General features: G+C 34.1%; 1 protein-coding gene across 3 annotated transcripts in view; it reads left to right on the top strand.

The window, feature by feature from the left end:
* GALNT13 (polypeptide N-acetylgalactosaminyltransferase 13) overlaps positions 1–22,918 on the top strand; it is a gene marked incomplete at both ends in the record, with an annotated part of 461,512 nt that overhangs the window by 295,551 nt on the left and 143,043 nt on the right. For all 3 annotated transcript variants that reach the window (XM_080689902.1, XM_080689901.1, XM_080689900.1), the window contains one exon: positions 10,608–10,788. In XM_080689902.1, coding sequence (XP_080546028.1) covers positions 10,608–10,788 — 181 coding nt within the window. The remainder of the gene's footprint in view (positions 1–10,607; positions 10,789–22,918) is intronic.

The following is a 22,918-nucleotide window of genomic DNA, read 5'->3' as shown; positions in this document are numbered from 1 at the left end:
TATTGTTTTTCATGAATTATTTTATTAGAGCAATCTATGCTAATAAAATCAGTATTTTTTGTAAATATGAAAAGCTAGACACTTTTTTTTCAAAGCAGAACCACCTTATGTATGATGTTCAATATCCAGTAGATTACTTCATGTTCTTCATTTCTTTCCTACTATACTTACACATTAAGATTTCCATAACACAATTAGTATCCTGTGTTGCTTTGTTGATCTAGGAGAGTTTGGGATTTTCCAAAATATGATCAGCCCTAATAAGATGTAAAGTAATGACATATAAAAATTCTCCTGACTCTGGAAAATATAGAAGCTACAATATGTGGTAATTTTAAGCGTCAGAAAGCGCAAAGGAAAGAAAATAGGGAAACGAAAAAATTGATACTAGACTATACATTATAAAATGTTGGTGTATGTACATTGTGTGTCTCTACTGTGTGCTTGAATTACTGGGAATGGTCATTTGTGTTTGAGAGAGGTAGAAGATGAAATGAAAAACAATGTGATCAGCACTACCCCACCCCATGTCTAATACATACTGGTTCATACAGTCGGTATCTCAGTTCCACTTGGAAGCAGATCTTTACTTCAATACTGAACTCAGTAAAAACATACCTTTCTATTCTTCTGTTCCATTTTTTTCTCTCTCTTCAACCTTAGTCTTTCCTACTTAACAGTCAGTACTTTACTCTGAGAAAGTAAACTGTGGTTGAGATTCTTCTCTTAAAGAAACATATTTAAGATCAGGTAATCCTTAAGATGAGGTCATCTTTGTCAAGATTTTTTAAAATGTAATATACAAAGTTGGCAAATATATAGGATTGTTGGTAATATAATGCCATATTTCTGTAAAATTATGTAAATAAAAAAGTTCAATAGTACGTTATTTGGTCCCACTATCCCATCTTTGAAGTTTATTCTAAAAATATATGAGGGGGGACTTCCGGGAAGATGGCGACCGAGAAAAGCGGGGCTTAAGAGCCCCGCTAACAACCAATCTCCATTACCACAAAATCAGCGCCTTTCATAGCCAGAAAACACCATCACCAGAGAAACAAAAAAATCACCAGGCTCCAGAGAGAAAGTGGACTGAGAACCGAGCTCAGAGCCACAGAGGAGATACACCAGCCTCACGCCCAAGGACGCGGCAGAAGCGCTTTACTGCTGGCGGCAGTGGAGACTTCACCGGATGGCTACAGCAAGCCGAGGTGAGCTGCTGTGGAACAGCCAGGTGGGATTTCTCGGCACAGGGAACATTTAAAGCTCCCAGTGACTGAGCTCAGCACACGCTGCAGGGACTCAGAGTGGAACTCAAAACCAAGAAGAAATATGCCAGCCTCACAGCTGAGGGCGTAGCAGCGGCGCCATATTGCCACCGGCAGCAGCAGAAGAGAATTCACCGAATCCAGTACAGCTACATCTGCGTACTCAAGAACAGTGAGTCAAATTGCGGGCCACAGAGGAGAAATCCCAGTACTGTACTCCCTGGGACTTGACCCAGCGAGGGAGTGGTGGTGGCAGAGATATCACACCATAGGAGAATGTGAAACCTGGCACCCCCCATAGTTTAAAGCAGCCTCTATCAACTCCCTGGGTAGGAGACTCTGTGATACAACCCAGTAAAGGAGTAGTGGGGTCAGAGATACTACAGACTCGAGATCCAGAACACCTTAAGTGAAGTCATAGTGACCCAAGGGAAGAACCCAGAGAAGGCACAAACCTCCAAAATCATGGGAAAGAGGAATAACACTGGAGCAATGAATGCCCACAACCCCACAACATCAGAACCCGATAAAACAGAAAATCAGAGATTTCTAGAAGATCAAATCAGGAAAATAACTGTAGAAATAATAAGGTGCTTTGAAAAGAATTCAGAGAGAGCCAAAAGGAGATAAAGGATGCAATTAATGAAGTAAAGGCCTCAATTCAAAGCACAAACAACCGATTAGACCACATGGAGAACAGAATCTCGCTCTTAGAAGATGATCATTCCAAAAATGAAAGCATAGTTTCTAATCTAGAAAAAAATATCCGACAGCAGGAATCTGACATTGAAGAAATATGGGCCCATTTTAAGAGAGCTAACCTAAGAATAATTGGAATAGAGGAGGGAAAAGAAAGTGAAACCAAAGGGATCAACAATCTCTTCAAGGAAGTAATAGCAGAAAATTTTCCAAACATAGAGCAAGAGGTTGATACACAGGTCCAGGAAACTTATAGAACTCCCTTTAGACAGGATCGGAGAAGAGGATCCCCACGCCACATAATTGTCAAAATGACCAATGTGGAAGCCAAGCAGAGAATCTTAAAGGCAACAAAAACAAAGGGCCAAGTGACATTCAGAGGCAAACCAATTAGAATCACTCCAGACTTCCCAAATCAAGTCATGAGAGCCAGAAGGACTTGGAGTAACATATTCCAAACTCTGAAAGAAAATAACTTCCAGCCAAAAATTTCCTACCCAGCAAAACTTTCTATCAAATTAGATGGGAAAATAAGAAGCTTCCATGACAAACAGAAACTGAAGGAATTTTTGTCTTCAAAACCAGCACTAGAGAAAATACTCAAAGAGATTAAGTACAAAGAAGAAATAGGTAACACACACCAGAACCAGAGAAACAATATTTTCCATCCAACAGACAACTAAGATTGGTTATCTGTGGAGATTCATTATTTATGTTAGTCTTTTACCTATCTCTAAATTGTATTGTTTGCCTTTATTGTTGTTAATTTTTAGGATTTCTAGTTGGAATATTAATATACCTTCAGATATAGCATTTGGAAATATTTTATCCAACTCTATTAGTAACTTTTAACTCTGTTTACATTGTCTTTGGATATACAATATTTTTTTTTATTTTTTAGGGAGTTTGTATACTCATCTGTTGCCTGTGCCATTGAAATCATATCCAAGAAATCACTGCCAATTTCAGTGTTGTGAGGTTTTATGACCCAGATTTTCTCCTAAAAGTTTATAGTCTTAAGATTTATATTTAGGTCTTTTATCTATTTTGAGTTAATACTTGTATATGGGATTAGGTAAGGGTCCAATTTTATTTTTTTCCATGTAATTATTATTTTTTAACAATATTAATTAAAAGATCATTATTTCCAACACCAAATGTTCGTGGAAACCTTGTCAAAAGTAACTTGACAATATAGGGAAGAATTTAGCTCTAGGCTTTTATTTAACTCCAATGGTTTATATATCTGCCTTTAGAACAGTACTACACTGTTTCAATTATTGTAGCTTTATATGGTTTGAAATCAGAAATTATATATCTTCTAGCTTTGTTCTGTTTCAAGATCGTTTTGGGTATCTAGAGTCCATATTCCATATTAGGATAGATTTTTTTTCTGAAAAATAAATATATAAATATCTGATAGTTTCACCTAAAAAAAATAGAACAAAAATATTCTCTGGTAAGAAAGAAAGCAAAAAGAAATATTGAAATGTTATCTTTAAGTCATCAAAAGCTTGGTATCAGACAAATGAAACCGTTATGTGAGATTATCATTTTTAATTTTGGATAAATTGCTATAATACTAGATGTCAACCACTAAGCCAAGCATGGGAGGGAGGGATGGGGAGAGAATGGGGTGGGGATCGGGTGGGGGCTGACTGGGCGATGTGTGCATGTATGTCTACAAAAGTTTGTATCCCACTATGATGTATGAATACAATGCACCAATTAAAAAAAATAAAAATATATGAGCAGATGAGTATACAGATTTTTTTAGGAAGGGGTTTCATCAAAATGAATTTTTATTGTAGTGAGCTATTAGGACAGAGAACTGACTAAAACATGATCTAGTTCTTAAAAAGCATTTTTAAATAAATTGTCAATGAGTTTGTAAGATGTTCATAATAGTTAAATAGGAATTTTGAGTGTGACTCCAATTATACTACATTCTTTCATGTTCACTCATGAATGTTCACACAAAACAAATTGAAGAACATTTATGCTATGTAATCAGAGTGGTGGAATTGTGAGAAACTCTTATTTACTTTTTTCTAGTATATCTGTATTTTTCATTTTTTACAAGAAACATGTTATTTTCATAATCACAAAGAAGTTTATTAAATTTAATTATTTACGTATTTATTTTTAGAACTGTGGTTTTTTGAAAGACTCTTAAGCCTCTTAAATCTTAAGATTTAAGTAACGACCCAAATTCTACAATGTCTGTATCTATTTCAAGTACAAAATCCAGCTTTTCTGTTTCAAACTTGATGCTTTCTATTCTTTTCCATCCAAATAATTGTTTTTTCAGAAAGCATGCTATTAAACTGGGAGTGTAACTCAGTGACAGAATATTTGCCTTCTGTGCATAAAACTCTCATGTATCAAGTCCTAGGAAGATTCCATAGGCATTTGAATTTCCCTATCATGTGAGGCAAGTAACCACTTTAAAGGCCATGTGGCTTGAGGTATGCAAACTTCCATCTGAGATTTTATCACTGCATCAATGGATGGATGACTTCAACTCTAAGGACATATCCCAGACTACATGAATCCTTTCAATGATACAATATAATGAAAAGTGGACCAAGAGTCAACTGTGAAGGATAACTAGCAAGTTTCATGTCAAGTGTGAAATGAAAATGCCTATGGAGTCTCTTTGTCTCTTTCAGCTAATGGCTTCATGCCTCTTATGTTTACACCAACTCATGAAGGTTCATTGTGCCTTATGGATTTCAATGGAGGCCTTTCATATTCTGTTCACTTGTGAAAATTAAATAATTTTTCATCAGCCTATCTACACATATTTGTAAACAAAGTAGAGACCTGAAGTGCTGACAGGGATTCATTTAAACAAACAACATCTTTATCTTGTTCAGTTTTCCCTTTTCCAGTGCAAAAAAAAAAAAAAAAAGCAAGAACTGATGTCTCTAAATCAATTATATGGTGGGCACATTGTGCATGTATTGTGGGATTTTCCATATTTTTCTGTATCATATTATCATATCTGTCAGTATGTATTGAACACCTTTATAAGCTAAACACTTTTTTAAACTTATCTCGCACTGATTGAATGGTGTCTCCAAGTTCTGATTTTTACCATGTCCAACTAACACCTCAATTTTGTAAAGTGACTTGTGCTATGGTTCATCCCAATATGATAATGTGATTGAAAATATAAGAATGACTTATATAAACCCACACATATATAAGTATGCATATGTGTGCAAATAATCTCACATCCATGCTCATATATGAACATTTAACAAGATAACAGACTATAGAATTGAGAGCTAAATGGGATGTCCTGGAGGTAGATCACACGTTTTATACAACAGTGAAAACTGCGATCAATGAAAGCTAGCATAGTCAACCACTGTCCACTGGAAAAACACATGTGAGCAGAGCCTTATAGGGAGAGAAGGTGGTAGGTAAGGGAAACACACACATCTACTCCTAATTTTCATACCCTACATTATGTCAAGGCACTGATGCTGCTCTACTGCATTGTCATCACCCTAGGCCAAGCCATTATTATCTCTTTCCTAGATTATTGCAATAACTCTTAATCAGTCTCTCCTGTTTTTTCCATTCTAATCCATTTTACAAATAAAGGCTAAATGACTTTATGTGGAGAGGTTTTCCATAATCGCCACAACCACCCTCTGGGCAGATCCTTCTGTTTCATTTTGTTACCTAGAACTTGAAGCATAGAGGGATGAAGTAGCAGAGGCTGCCCAGCTGGTAAGTAGCAGAGCTGGGATGCACGTGTCCGAGCCAAAACCTGCACTCATAACCATTGGGCCACGTAGCTTTCTATTGTTAAGACTATATCAAACAATGGTTATATACCAGAGATAATATTCATGTGGTTGGGGTTGGCAGATAAAGATTAGAATAAAAGCATCTAAGTGCATAAATTTGGTACAACAGATGTAAAATTAGAAATAATATTAGCACTAGAATTGAGATTGCAAAGTTGGAGCTTATGAGGTTTATGAACCTTAATTAAAATGTCACTGATGTAGGTGCCAAAAAAAACATGAAAAGATAATGTATGCTAGTTAATTGTCTCCTAGCAGGGGGAAGAAAAATCAAGTAGATAATCAAATGAGCAATGAGCATTTTACATTTTGATTAACAACCTTCTCTATCATCAAAAGGCTCTCATAAAAATATCTGGGATCAAAGACAAGCAACTAATTAGCTCCGATTCTCTATGGGAAACAGAACAGTTTGTACTTTATACATGGTCAGACTCACTTGGGCGAGATATACAAATAAATATTAATCTGTTGAAAGCCTCAATAGTAGTGATCAGATGTGCTTGACGATGCAAATTAGTTTGGGTGTCACCTGTTCACATGAATGATGCATAATGTCTTACTCAGTTTTTACTATTTGTTTATGCATTGTAAAATAATTGCAGAGGCCAAAATATAGTGTTCTAATTAGAAACTAATTGCTATTATTTTAAACTCTTTACTGTGTACCTAACTCCCTAAACATTGATAACATAATTAAGAAGAAGGAAAAAAATTTTCAAGATTTAAATACATTTTTTAAAAGCATAAACTGGGCCAGGCAGGCATGGTAGCACACTCTTATAATCCCAGCACTTTGGAGACTGAAACAGGAGGATCACAGATTCAAGGCCAGTTTCAGAAACTTAGCCAGGCCTTCAGCAACTTAATGAAACCTTGCTTCAAAATAAAAAAAAAGGTTAGGGATGGAGGACAGAGGTAGAATGCCTCTGGATTCAATACCTAGAACCAAAAAGAAAAAAAAAAAAAAAAAAGAGCTGAGCATGGTGGTGCACACTTGTAATCCCAGTACTTGGGAGGTTGAGACAGGAGGATCTGGGTTCATGGCCAGCCTCAGATACTTAGGCCCTTCTTCAACTTATTGAGACCCTGTTTCAAAATAAAGAATAAAAATTTGTGCTGGGGGTTTCAGAAGTAAAATTCCCCTGGGATAATCCCCAGCACTACAAGATAAGAAAAAGGGTGTGAATCAACTAGTAATCTACCAATTTTAGTTCTCGTGAAAAACAACAACAAATGTTTAGTGATATGCATGGTCTATTTTTCTCTTAACCCCATGTCAAATATCATGTGTGGTACTTGACACAAACAATTACATTAGAGTCTTGGGAATAGTCATTATTATCACTACTCTTGTGGGGTGGGGGAAGATTAAGGGCTCAAAATCTGTACATAATACTTAGTGAAAGAGCCCACAGAATATTTCTGTTTGCTTATTTATTTCCATAGCACAGTCTCCTAAGTGTGTGATACTATTGCTTCCTTCTTTTCTTCTCATATTTTTCAGATCTTCTAAAATATTTATTGAAAACATATTAGGAAAATTATCAAGGTAGCTGCTGTAGATGCTGTTCTTTCTAACTTAATGTTTAAACAGGTCATTTTCTGAGAAATTTTTGTATTTTAATTACTTCATTTTACCCAGGAGTCTAAGTGCATGGGAACTCTCTTTCCCATATTTGAGCAATTAAATGTTTCACTTCTCTATTAACTTAGTATTGTTATGATCAGATGTCAGCCCAAGGAATGTATATTTTTGTGCATTCCTACCTCAATCCTTTTACTTTAATTTGGGGAAGAAGCTGTACCTAAAAATGCAACATAATTGTTTATTAACACATTTTGTGAGTGCAGATGGCTGATGGGAGAAGTTCTCACACTTTTGTCAGAGTCAGAAGTCATGAGCCAATATTCACTGAGTTATGGAACAGTTGTCACTACTTCTGTGTGTCTCTCCTAGATGTATTTGAGAATTGCCTGTCCTGTGAGAGTTAAAGTCAAGGGCAGATTTTCCTTATGTTTGTAAGTCAGAAACCATTATTAGACATTATGTGTCTGCATTTGCATATGAAAATCTTACTGCAAATTTGGAGAGTAACATAAACTAGGTGTGGTCGCTCATGCCTATAAACCTAGTACTTGGAAGGCTGAGACAGGAGGATTGCAGGTTTGAGGTTAACATGAAGTAACTTAGCAAGACCCTGTTTCAAGCAAAAAAATAAAATAGCACTTGGAGTGTAGCTCAGATGTGGAGAAACCCTGAGTTCAAGTTCTATTATCACAAAAATGAAGGGAAAAAAGAAAGACCAATGGCTCCCAGTTTAAAAGATTTCAGTCTTCGTTGTATGAACATATTCAGAGTATAGGGAAGAATAAGTAATATCTTTTTTTACTTATTACAAGGCTTATGGCTGATATCTCTAAAATTAAAGAGTAGCAAAAGCAAAGTATAAGAGATTTATTTAAACAAAGTGTACAAAGTGTTATAGAAAAAAGGGGGTTTAAAAATGAACCAAAGAGTCTAGGAATACCATATATTTTAATGCTTAGAATCAATGAAAAATGGACAATCATGTGAAAGTATAATTGGACTACAAGAGTATGTTCTATTAACAAATGAGAGAGAACAGAGGTAGAAGAATTTATCAAGGCTTACTTGTCCAGATTCTTCTTGAACTCATGGCATAGGACAGACCCTTTTGAAAATAGAGTTCTATGACTGGCTTTCAGGTGAAGTAGGTCAGAGAATTCCCTTATTACCAAGTTTCAGACAAGAAAGGTGGGAGGTCAGAGTGACTTCTGGCATTTGTAGTTTGTTTCATTGCCAAAGTGGCATATTTGGGGATACATGATTGGAGCCCTGGCATTGACATAAAACCCATAAACCCACTCGCCATAGTAGGACTGGGAAGTGATGGAGTGGAAATACTGAGCATCTCATTTACACAACCACATTGCTAAGCTACATTTTCAACAAGTAAAACAGAAAATTTTGAGAACAGATGTCAATCAATGGATTATATGTAACAGGACTTCTACAATCTAAATTTAACATGCTTGAATTTTTTTTCTTCAGTCACTATTTTTATATTCTGAAGGATAGCCCTGTTCAATCCTAATGGCATTTAAAACAAATTCTATAGCGTTCTATATAAAGGATATGATCTAGATTGACATATATACAAGTATTGATTTGCTGTTGTTAGAAACATATTGACTTCTTCCCTTTTAACTAAAAGCAAAGATGGAAAGATTTATAGATTTCATGCTAAAATATGAGGAATTTATCAATTTATTGCTTTGATCATTTAAGAATTAGCTATATTATCTTTTGAGGAGGATGGTAAATTTCATTCTTTTCTAATATTGCTCAGTATTTTAGTATTTGATTGGGACCTATTTTTTTTTACTGGGCTTTCACTGTTTAAACAATTAGAAAACAAGAAGGAATAGATTGTTTCTGAAATGCACAAACCATCCTTGATGAGCATAATATTATTATCCTTTATTTTGTGATAAAATTTAAATGTTTTAAGTGCTACCCAATTCCAACAGCACCTCTCTTCTAAGTTAAATATTATTTGAGGGGCCAGTTGGAGAAAACTATTTAAAAAAATTTTAAACTTATTTACAATCTGAACCAAGTTATTCAAATTTCATAAATAAATATTAATTGTATTTGACATAAGAAACTTGTCATGTGTATATAATATGATCTTGTGTGTAGTAATATGTTTGTATCTTTGTGTGTGTACATGTATATAGTCATCTCTTGTTATCTATGGGGAAATTAGTTCCAAAACTGCTCATGGATTCTGAACTCTGTGGATGCTCAAGTCTCTTATATAAAATGGCATAGTATTTGCAGGTATCCTATATATCCTTCTTCATACATATTCAGTACAGATGAAAATTTTACCAGTATTTTTAATCTGTAGTTGTTTGAGTCCACAGATGTATAATTTATGGAGCTGAAGGCCAATTATGTGTTCATATGCATATATACATAACTGTGTGCATTTGTATTCATATCTCTACTTAACACAATGAAATTTTGAAGAATAAATATTATCAGGGTATGTTCCATAATACTTAGCCTCAACTGCACAATAAATTTTAGAATATCAGGAAATACTTGGTGTGTTCTCCAAGCATTTGTAGATTTAAAGAAAAGATAGTGAACAATTGCTTACAATACAGGGCAGTCAGTTTTTTAGAAAAAAACATGTTAACACTATTAAAGGGACATAAAAGAGATCATCTGGAAGTCGTCTTCAAGATGGAATTGGAAAGATATATAAATGTAAAGCAGGAGTAAAGGCATCCTGGAACATTTTAATGAGATAACATATATACAGACCTGAAATAAAGGGAACATGGATGGTGAGGAATGAATGGTCACTTAAGATTTCAGAAGGGTGGAGTGTAATAGATTGACTTTTATTCAAATCAGACTTACTTTTTTGACATTGCATCTTAACATATGCAAATATATTCACATGTAGCATATTTAGGATACAAAATGTCTATTAAAGAGCAATTAGATTAACTACTAGAAACTGGAACTTAGGTTAAAAGAGTGACATGAATACATCTTATCTACATGATTCCAATTCTTAAAAAGTATTTACATATATTGAGTTCTTTTAAATTAGTACCCTTTGCAAAAATGTTAAGTATACTGGCTCTCAATTTTGTATGTATCCATTGTTTTCTTGAAACATAAGCTTTGAAGGTTTGTAATAAGTTTCAGTTGCTTTTCATATACTATGATTGCATCATTTACAGTGGCTGTTATGCGATGCTTTCCCCCCAGATTTGGCAATGTGGAGGCTCTTTGGAGATTGTCACTTGTTCCCATGTTGGTCACGTATTTCGGAAGGCAACGCCATATACTTTCCCTGGTGGCACTGGCCATGTGATCAACAAGAACAACAGAAGACTGGCAGAAGTTTGGATGGATGAATTTAAAGACTTCTTTTATATCATCTCTCCAGGTATGCAGTTATAACAATTTCTTCCTCTATATGGGAAAAAAATTAACATGGTTAATGTGTTCCATTATTGTGATTATTCTACTTCTTTAAATAAGTTGGTGTTCATTACCATGCTGTTGAAGAAAACTTTGTATAAAAAATTTAGTGTTTAAACAAGAATGTTTTGTGCTGCTTTATTTTCTTAATATCTGAGTAAGGAAAGGATAAAGACTTTCATTAAAAAATTTGATGAAAAATTATGCAGGTATTAAAATGTATATTTAGAAGAATATTTAATGGCATCGTAAATAAATTTAAGTGAAAATCAATAGGAGGTTATAAGATGCTGTACTACTTACACAGTGCTATGAAATAGATATATAATTAAATATAGGCTATTCTTGAATGATGTAATTATGAGTAATTTCATTATTTTCTATAATTTCATACTTTTGTATATTTTCTAAAGTTTCTCAATATTCACATATTATTTATTTAAAAATTTTGTCATTATAAAAGTAGAAAATGGCATTTTACAAAAATCACATTATTTGCTGATAGGATTATTAGTGACTTACTTCTTTACAATATTCTAGGTTTTCTTCAAGAGCCATATTATTTTGTATAAAAAGCCAAAAGATTGAGGCACTAAAAAAGGAAAGAAAAAGTAAATTGCAAGAGAAAGATTAAAGCTTATCTTCAAGCTTTCAAAGAAGGCAGAGTATACATTGATAGAAATCCATTATATTGACAAAATAATACCAACTATTATATTTTCAATAATGTATATGTAGTCTTTATGGTCTTCAATGTCATTCTTATGTAACCCATAAAAACACTCTAAAAGTCTATGTCTACATCTTTTGTTCTATAATATAATCTATTACATGGCTTAGAAAAAAATCCAATTTGAATTCTAATTGATATGCTCTCGTTTCAAAAGGCAATTAAATTCTTTCTTTATGAATAAATATGAAGATAAGAAAGAGCAGTATAAGCTTTCCTATTAAGATCCAGAATCCTGCACAGGGAAGAAAAATGAGGGCACTGTATTTGTACATGTGTGATGAGAAGGGCATTTTCACACATTTTCAAGCTTTTCTATGTCAAAAATTATTGCCAGGATTACTACTTCATGGATAGATGTATTTCTCTTTACAGTAGAAATCCAGTCCAGATGTTCACTGAATTAAGTTCATCAAAACATGTAAAATTCACAGCAAGGCAGTGACATTTATATAACCTTTTCATTTCCTGTTGATACTTTCAAGTTCAAGTCATTATTTGTAGAAGTATATAAGCTCAAATATGATTAAAAGAGTAATGGAGGAATGCTGTTTGCTATATGTGATTACATGCAACTTTCTGGAATATGAGTGATATATAATAATTATGAACATATGTATTATTAACCCACAATAAATATTATTTTTGAAAATGATGTTTGTGGAGGCTGAAGGGAAATTTCTTCCTCCTGAAGATTTTATGGAATGAACTGACAAAAGACAGATTACATCAAAGAAATGCGGGAGAGGACGAAATCACAGTAGTCTGATTTCCAATGTGATTCAGAAACCTACATACTCATTTGTTATAGGGGTGGGTTGAATGAGCAGTACCAAAGGTTAGTATATGATTTTTAGTGAAATAATTATACTACAGAAAATACAATAGCCTGGGACAAAACTTGTTGGGCCTGTATAATAGACAAAAGATTGCCTGTGGGACTGAAAGAGGACAAGTATATGTGACAAAATCTCTCCTGCTGTTTAATGATTAATCTTCAGGGTTTTAAAATTTTTTTTGCACAATATGAGTTCAGTTAATGAAAGCTCAGGGAAGGGACCAGTGCTATTTGTTTCTTCTTAGGTAGATCCGAATTTTAGGCAGATAAGGGGAACCTTGAAGATACTTCACCCTGTGCTGGGGTAAAAGGGGTAGATTGTTAAGGACAGCACAAGGTTAGAGAGACCTTGATTCTGAGCCTCTTTTTCAGACCTTTTAGTTTTATTTAAATCAATTTGTTCAGCCTACGAAAAAGAAAAAGAAAAGAAAAGAAAATATTTGGGGAGGGTATTATTCTCTAAATCCCAGCATTCATCTTTTGTATAATTTTTCAATGAATGAAAAAGTCTGATAAGTAATAGAACCATTTCTCAAGCAAAAATGAAATCACAACTTTAGACTTTAAATGGTAAAATCTACTTTCTGAAACTAATGACTTTCTATTTCTCAGCAAGGTCTATTTATATATCCTGGAAAGTGTAGCTTTTGGCATCACAATAAATATCATTTGGAAAGGTCTTATTCTTATAAAATGGACTCACTTAAAATCTAGAAAGGTACTTTGAAAAGGAGAAAAATAAATTTGCAGAATGTGATGAAGATATCCTGAAACTTCCTAATGGGCATTTATGCTTATGTGTTTCTCAGAGACTGTCAGCCTACCAGACATGGTGGAATCTCCCTGCTATAGGGTAGTCAAATAGAAAATGCAAAAGCACGAAACAATAAATTCCTTCTCGGTGTAAAGGAAAGAGGAAAAGTAGGCCAGGAGCTAGAGCTATGTGCCTAAAAACAATTCTAGCCCTAGGCAGGTTTCAGATCATCCCAAAACAGATGAAGTAGGCTATATCCAGGTAGTCAGAAATTTGTCATTTTTTATGACAAAAATCTTAGCCATGATTTATTAAGGCTATGGAATCTGATGGTTTTTGTAACTTAAAATCAAAATCATTAATTTCTTTGCTATTCCCTAAAGTTTTCAAGTTTCTAATTTTACATCTCGTGTGTGTGTGTGTGTGTGTGTGTGTGTGTGTGTGTGTGGTGAGGGATAAATAGAAGACTTTACATTGACACCCCAAATCATAACCTTTACTATAATGACTGCACACACCCACACAAAAACAAATACACATACGCAGCTTGAAAGAGTTTGGTTATTTATTTATTTATTTATTTATTTATATTTATTTGTTTACTTATTTATTTTTCACTGAACTGAGGATGAAACCCAGGGTTATTCCACCTCCAAGATACACTGTCATCCCTAGTTTTTATTCTTTATTTTGAAACAGGGTCTCACTGAGTTGCAAAGGGCCTCACTAAGAAGCTGAGGGTACCTGTGAACCGTGATCCTGTTGTCTGAGCCTCCCAAATGCTGGGATTACAAGTGTGCACCACTACTACTGGCTAGAAAGAGTTTATATTGAGTTCTTTCTAACTTCCTTAGCAAAGGGTTAAGCAAATTGTTAGGGTTCTTTTTTTTTTTTTTGCAGTTGTGAGGATGAAACTCAGAGGCATTGTACCTCTGAGCTACACTCCCAGCCCTCTTTTTTAGTCCTTTTATATTTTATTTATTTTTAAACTTTTTATTGGTGCATTGTAGTCATACATCTTAATGAAGTACAAGATGGTGGAGGCATACATGCATATATCACCCAATTAGCCCTCACCCAATTCCTGTCCCATACCGTTCCCATCCCTCCTTCTCATGTTTGGTATAGTGATTGATATGTTTGTTACTGTACATCGTGCACATTAGAGAATTTTCCTCCTCCCTCCTCCCATCCCCTCAGGTTGTCTTATTTGCTCATATGTAGTATCTGCTTCTTTGTCTAGAGTTCCTCCTATGACCCATTTTCTCCCTAGCTTTCACATATTAGGGAGAGCATCCAATTTCTTATTTTTTGTGACTAATTAATCTCACTTAGCATAATGTTCTTCTATTCCATCCATTTCCCTGTAAATGATGTAATTGTGTTTCTCTTTATGACTGAGTAAAATTTCATTTTGTACATATCCCATATTTTTGTAATCCATTCATCTGTTGATGAACATCTTGGCTGGTTCCATAGTTTGGCAATGGTGAATTGTGTAGCTTTGAACATAGATATACATGCATTAGTTTGGTAGTTTGGTTTCCATCCTTTTGTGTAGACACCCAGAAATTGCATTGCTGAATCAGGACTATTCCAGGTTCAAGGTCAGCCTCAGCAACTTAGTGAGGCCCTGTTTCCAAATAAACAATAAAATAGAGCTGAGAGTACATCTCAGAGGTAGAATGTTCATGAGTTAGATTCCTAGTATCATACACATGCACATGCAACACATAACACACACACACACACACACACACACACACACACACACAGTCTATAAATAGCTACATGTTATATAAATTGCTTTTATCTGACTTTTTCATAAAATTTACTATGGTCCCAATTGTTTTGGCCCATACACATTAGTAATTTGGAAATATTAAAAATACTTATGTATAATTATTCTCCCTAAACGGGTATATGAATAAACAATAGAATCACTTTGATTTTAAATAATGTTGAGGAATAGATTTTCCGCATTTATTGAGCATGCTTTCTGGCAGTCTTTTAAAGGATGCAAATGCTAGGAGCATCATAGATTACTAAAGCCCAGTAGGCTCTTAATGCCGGAGGCAGGTTTTAATAGTAATGGACTGCTTCAGCTTGAGCTATTCTGGTTAAAATAAAGTGATATTTGCCTTTCTTAAAACATTGCCTTGTAAAAGTACTGTTTTTCTTTTCCTTTTGGTCACAGATAAAAAGCTTAAGAATCTAAAAACATGTAGCCATAACAATTACCAGTGATGACTGTTCTATAAATATCGATTTTCCTTCTTTGGAAAAGAGGATTTCTCACTGTATATCAATAGACATAGTGATTAGAAACAACTGTCCTTATATAACCCCAGGGCTCTTCTTCCTTTTCTTCATAAACAGCTTAGGCTCTTATTTTGTTTGGAAACAAATTGAAAATAAAATTTAAAGACTCTAGAAAAATACCTCTAAAGGTATTTATGAGTAACTAGAACAACAACTTATCCTCCTTTGGCAATATTGTAGTAGTTTGATCTGTTCTTCCAGGTAAAAACAAACCATACATTGAGAGGAATCCTTGAACTTCTCTTAAAGGTTAAATCCCTATTTGTTACCTTTTTTAAAAAAAGAATCCTTAGAAAAGTCAGCCCATCAAAGACTGCCTTTCTGAGCAGCATCTTTGAATCATCATTAAAGTTTAAGATCTATAGTCATTTCTATCTCTTGACATTTTTATCAATAAAAAGAATTTTTTTCAGCATGCTGACATTTTTGAAAGATATGATATTAAATAATCAGTCTTTTCAGTATAGGGTCTAATTTATTCTCTACATCCTGAGAACATGGTTCCAATCTGATTCCATAATCACAGGTTTGATGTTTCCAGTCAATAGTGCAGATTTTTTTTAATAATATAAGAATATTACTTTGTTTAGCTTAACATTAATTCATCTGAAAAGAGTACATCAATTTGGATAAAAAATACTTTTGTCCCGATGAATTTTGCATTTTTATTATTTGATAAATGCATCAACCTTGATATCACTGAGTACATATGCTATGCTAGGAAGAAATTCTAAATCATATTCTATGTTATAATAATACATGAATCACTTATTTGTATAGTGCCTTAAAAAGCTAACTATTGAAATAAGAGATGATAGCTGTATTCAGCATTGTCAGTGTAATGGAAAGACCAACTGCTTTTCCTTGCAGCTCACATTATCGAGTATCTTTCCTTCTTTTGTTATCAGGAACATATATTTCAAGTTTTGTTTACATTCAGTTTTTTGTTTCTGTGTAGAAAACATTTATTCTTTTCATTTATATTCTTTAATAATTTTACTTTTGGAATTTTCCTTATTTATATATGTATATTTTGCCTTTATGCATTCTGGTAATCGATCCTTAATCTGTCATATACATTGCTAAATATTATCTTCCAAACTATTATATATGATATATATGTGTGATATAAGTAAATTGGTCCACAGAAATATTTTTAAAAATTTATTTGTTGAATTACTGCTTACTTGTTGAATTTTAATCACTAGTTTTTAGGTTTTAGATACCAAAATTATTCATACATCTAGTTTTTTTTTTAATTCTCCCAAACAAAATATGTAAAGCTCTGGTCTAATCCATTTTTTGTGCATGCAACTCATGCAAAAGGATAAGATTTTCTGATAATAAATCCCATCCCAATCAGATTGGATGTATCATAATTAATTTTCTCTTGCCTAAGGCATGTTGAACTAGTCAAAATAAGAAATATCAAAAATATTTAAATTGGTGCAAATGATCAATAATTATTGTGTATGTTTATGGAATTCTTTTAGTCAGGAGTTGGCTGAAAATTTCATTTGATGTTAAAGTATTAAATATGAATCAGATATGGTTAGGTACATGCAGAAACTTTATCATACCTACTTTAATCTTGTAATGTGTAGTTGAGTAGAATAATGAAGTAAGGGTAGGGTTAATAGGTATTATGGTAATAAAATTACCCTAATTTTATTATTCTAGCATAGCTAAAATGGAATAATTTTAATTTTAAGTTATTAATTTTAAAAAGTTCAATGCTAATTCTTAACTGAATTGAGTATATCACTGAGAGGAGTAGTAGTAGTAGCAGTCATCTACATACAGTGATTTGGGTCCTTGTGTTTACATGATATGGGCTTTTTATTTCTAATACTCTCAGGCTCAGTCCCAACATCAGTTGCTCCGGCATCACATTTGCTTGGATTCTTATTTCTTTTTTCTTTTCTTTTCTTTCTTTTTTTTTTTTTTTTTTTTTTTTTTGCGGGTATGGGGATGAAACCCAGAAGGATTCGACCTCCGAGCTACACCCCCTGCCCTAGTTTTTTTTTCTATTTCTTTTATTTTGAAACAAGGTCTCACTAAGTTATGGAGGGCCTCACTAAGTAGCTGAGGCTGTCAGCGAACCTCAGTCCTCCCGTCTCAGACTCCCAAATGCTGGGATTATAAGTGTGCACCACCATGCCCAGCTTTGGATTCTTATTTCATACCCATCTTTTGACTATTTAAAATAAGATATTGTTTCAATCTGTTACATATACTCTTAGGAAAGTGAAAAGAATTAAGAATGATGTTTAAAGAATTGGAATACCCATCCTTTTCTAGGACCAGTAATGATAAGTGATTGATTAAACTTTCCAAATGTGATAAACTGAAGCTCTCTAAAATAATCACTTCCAATCTAGGCATGGTGGTGCATGCCTATAATCCCAGGATTCAGGAAGCTAAGATAGAGAAATCGCAGGTTTGTGGCCAACTTCAACAATTATGAGAGATTCTGTTTCATCATAAAGCCTAATATAGGACCTGGGGTCTTAACTTAGAGGTAGAATGCCTCTGGGTTCCATCCTCAGTACCCTTGTTCCCCAAAAAGTTATGTTTTAAGTGAAGTATTAATGTTTCTGAGTCTATAGTTCCACATTCAAAGTATCTTCAAATATCTCCATGGGAACTGATATATTATTCCCAAACACTTTTTCAGGCTAATGAATGCTACAAAGCAATTTAATCCATGTTATATTTTTAGAAAGAAGAAATGAGTTGTGGTGTAAATCTCACAGCTTTAACCACCGGATGTGGTGGCTTAAAGAAGGTTGGAAATCATTAGATTAAAATATTAACTGAAAAAGTGGAGTAAATGCCAAGATCAGTGGATTCTGGGAGTCTTGCAGCCTTTAAACATAGTTCTACACATTTCTACTTTTTATCCATCTATATATTGATCAATTGATTGATTTATCATCTATCTATTACTATTTGATAATTATCCAATGAAATAGCACATAAGGACTGATTAAATACCCATTGTACTGAGAATGTTTAAAATGAAAGCAAAGTGTATCTCTTTCCTCCTTTCAATGTGGATTTTATTTCTCATGTGTCAGTGAAGTACACATAAAATTTTTAAAAATCAACGGAAATCATACACCCTATTTTAATTATGTTCAAAATTGCCTACGTAGCTTATTGTGAAATATGGAAACCAGAAAGGGACTGAGAACCTTCAAGTTTATAAAAATAAAATAAATTTAAACAGAAATTTGATAGCAGATGCTTGGTTTCATATTTAAAAGCACAGGAAAATGGATACTAATGCATAATTTATGCAAATTACTGTACAGATCCCTAAACAATCCTATAGTGAATGTTACCGTAAGAATTGACCGTCATTCTCCTCTATGATTAATCCTTTTTATGTGATTCCATTTTAATTGAAAGGTTGTTTTGATAATATTAAATGTAGAAGTGTTAATTAAGTTAACATTATTTCAATAGTAATCATCCAGTTTTACTAGCTGTATTATTCTTTTACATTCAGTAACATGTTTTGAATTCTTTTGGTTATAGTGGGGTCATATTTTCGTATTTTACATATAATCACTTTAAACTTTCATGTCTAACTTATAGCATACATAAAATGAAAACTACAGAAAGACCCAGCAAAGTGATGGATACATGCATTCCGTATAAAATTATGTATACATATTCTTATATATAATGTATATAGTGTATACATAATTTGTCTCTATAAAATATTTTATTGATTTAATATATTTTATTTGTTTACCTTCCAGATTGAGAATTGTTTGGGTGATATTATTACAATCTGATTTTTTTCATTGTTAACATACTTCAACTTCTCTAGCAAAAATAAAAATGCCTTACCTTATTCATATTAAAATAAAAAACATAAAATTTTCATTTTTACTGAAATATCATTATAAACTATAGTGCTACAATAAGAGTAGATTTTCCTAATAGTTTTGAGGGCTCAGTAGATATCCCATCACCTGGGATATTTGTTCCTACAGTTATTTCTAAAAACCAAAAATTCTCATAAAATCATGTACAATCTCAGGTACAAATTATAGTATCCTTCTGCTATGATTTGTACCTGCACTATCCCCAAAGGCTCATAATTTTAGCGGATTTACTGGGAGTTGTGAAGCAGGTGGGGCATAGCTTGAGGAAATCGGTCATGTTGACGTGGCCTTGGGGACTGTATCCCTTCCTGATCTCTCCCTGTCTCTGCTTTCCTCTGCCATGCTCTTAGACTGAGATGGACTACCTCACCTCAGGTCCAGATCAGTGGGGCTTGAACTGAAACCTCTGAAGTTTTCTTCTTGAACTAAGTTGATTTTGTGTGGTATTTTGCTCATAGCAATGAAAAGGTGACTAGTGTGCTCCTGGTGTCAAATATTGTAATACGTCCAGAACACATTTGTGCATTTGCTGCCATCATTAAGTTCCAATGGCATCTAGTTAACCTAAATTTTGAATCACCCAATTATTTTTATCTATGTTTATGTCTGCCAAAGAGTTGCATGACGAGTGGACATCTTGATGTTTATGTATTCAACAGTAAATCACATAAATCGGGTGACATCTTCCCAATTCAAATATTTCAAGAGTCATAGGTTGTATTTTTGAGAAATTTTAAATAATATCAAACTAAGTTGGTTTTTGTGTGTGAAATTTGTGGATCAGCTACTGAGGGAAAAAAAATCAGTTTCAGGAGTAGTTATTTACCAAGGTTAGAGTTTTCCCTGCTCAAAATATAAAGAATTCAATCTGACTATATTTATCATCTCTTATTAATGGCTTACCATAAATCTAGTCTCCACCTTTAACAAGGAAAATCCAATTTCTTCTTTGTCAAGAGAAAACAAAGAAACTTGGAAGCCAGTGCTAATGGGCTGAAAAAGCACAAAGTGGGACTTTGTATCTATTATGCTGCTGTATTTTCTCCGGTTGCATTTTTCCATTTTTAGAGTCCCTATATTTTATTTTAGAGAATAAACACAGAAGGAGAGCAGTGAGCTGGTAGGCTCCTCGTCAGGCTTTTGGGTGTGTAATCTGAAGGGATGTCAGCCAGCAACATTCATTTCTGTCAGGTGCTACAGTTTGCTCACACAAGTATTTTTCTCCTAAAACAAGTAGTAAAACATGGTGGCTATATGAGCAAAAGTACAAATGTGTGATCTAACTCAAACCATAAAAGCTGTGTATGAAAACAGTAGCATCCCCACTGATGAGCCTTCACTCATACTCTGCCGCTTCACCCTGGCCTGCCCTAGTCCTGGACCCCAGGCTCCAGAAGGCCCTTTTTCTTCCTCAGTTACTATTCCATTCAGGTACTGACAGCCAGGCCTTCCTCTGAACAATCCTACATCAATCATTATGTTGATTTAACTGTAAAATCCACAGTTAACTCCAAGGGAGAGTAACACTGAAAGGCTGTTTTTTTTTTTTTTTTTTCTTCCCCTTTCTCCAGTAGAAACTTTTTTAGTAGGAAGTGCTTGATCATCTTATTTCTCACTTTCTTCTGATACATATTGGCTTCTCTCTGGAAGAAATCTCAAGTATAATGGGGAAACACAAGCTAGAAAAGCATTTCAGGGAAAGTAGGTTAGCAACTGACATCATAAATTTTCTTTGCTAATAGTTGCCCAGTTAAGTGGGAAGATGAGAGGGAATGCAGCCTATGGAAGAGGCAATTATGAGAAAAGAGGACAGGGCTGGGAGGAGGTGGAAGAGTAGAAGGAGATCCCAGGAGGCTGCCTGGCTACATCAGGACTCACATCAGCATGTAGGGCAAAGAGGGAATGAACAGAGACTTTGACCAGTGATAGCCATCTCCTATAGGAAGGGCTTAGGTCTTGTTGTCCATTGTCAGTCTCCCTTTCTTTCTCTTGTCCTAGGACTCTTGCCAGTGATGTCTGTTTTCATACCTGCTTCCAAACTCTTTCATTCTACTACTTTTTTTTTTTTTTCGGGTCTGGGGATGGAACCCAGGGGCATTTGACCTCCGAGCTACACCCCCTGCCCTATTTTTTTTTTTATTATTCTTTATTTTGAAACCGGTTCTCACTGAATTGCAGAGGGCCTCACTAAGTAGCTGAGGCTGTCCGCGAACCGCGATCCTCCAGGTCTCAGCCTCCCGAAGGCTGGGATTACAAGCGTGCGCCACCACGCCCGGCTTCATTCTACTACTTTTTAAAAAATTCTATTTAGGTTGAATGTAACCAATAACAGCTATTTATTCTCTTCCTTTTGTTTTCTTTTTAAGGATGTGAACAGAAAAAAAATTCAACTTGATTTTTATTATCAAACCTTTAATACAATATAGAGACATAGAGTCATAATCCAGTACTAGCTCTGCAGCCTTAGACATGTTTTATAGCCTGTTTGTACCTCAGCTTCTATTCCTACAAAGTAGGACTTTTTATTTTTTGTAGGTACTGGAGATTGAATTTAGGGGCATTTTACCTCTAAACTGCACCCCCTATTCATATATATGAATATATATATATATATATATATATATATATATTTTTTTTTTTTTTTTTTTTTTTTTTGTGGTGGTGGTACTGGGGTTCCTGGAAACCCTTCTACCTCCGGGCTACATTCCCAGGCCTATATTATATTTTTATTTGGAAACAGGGTCTCTTAAGCCAGCGCGGCTGGCTTCGAACTTGTGCAATCCTCCTTTCTCAGCCTCCCAAGCAGGGGAATTACAAGCGTGCGCCACCACACCCGGCTTATATTTTGATTTTTGAAACAGAGTCTCACTAGGTTGCAGAGAGTCTTTCTATGTTACTGTTGCTGAGGCTGTCCTCAACTCTGCGATCCTCTTTTCTCAGCCTCCTAAGTAGGATCAAGGTAGGGCTTTTAATAATATTCACTCACAAAAATATTATGAGCATTAAGGAGATAAGCTGTATAAAGATAGTAGAACTATATCTGAGACATACTAAGGACTTAATGAATTATAACAATAATAAGAAAAATCTGAAGAAAAGAATAGGAGACACTAGCCAAAAATAAAAACATTTTATAAATTAATATTTATATATTTTATTACTTTTATAACACTTATTATTTAAAATGTTACTTATAAATAACAGGTCCATCTGAAAAATATCTGCATAAATACTCTTTTATATATTTCAAAATTTCTTTAAGATACATTCCTTAACTGGAGGAGAATGGGGATCACAAACTTTGAAAATCTGACAAGGTATGTGAAATTAGTCCTGGATACACACACACACACACACACACACACACACACACACACACACACTTATTGAGATGAATTTGGTGTTCCTGATGGTTTTGATTTTTTTAAGGAATTTTGGAAACCAGCAAGAAAATAAACTAGAAATTCTGGACTTGAGTTTATGGTCCAAAAATGTAAATTTTTATTTTTTAATATTTTATTGGTGCATTGCAGTCATACATCTTAATGGGAT

This window comes from Muscardinus avellanarius (genome assembly GCF_963383645.1).
Source record: "Muscardinus avellanarius genome assembly, chromosome: 2".
NCBI lineage: Eukaryota > Metazoa > Chordata > Mammalia > Rodentia > Gliridae > Muscardinus > Muscardinus avellanarius.
This window is presented reverse-complemented; position numbering and strand designations above follow the sequence as displayed.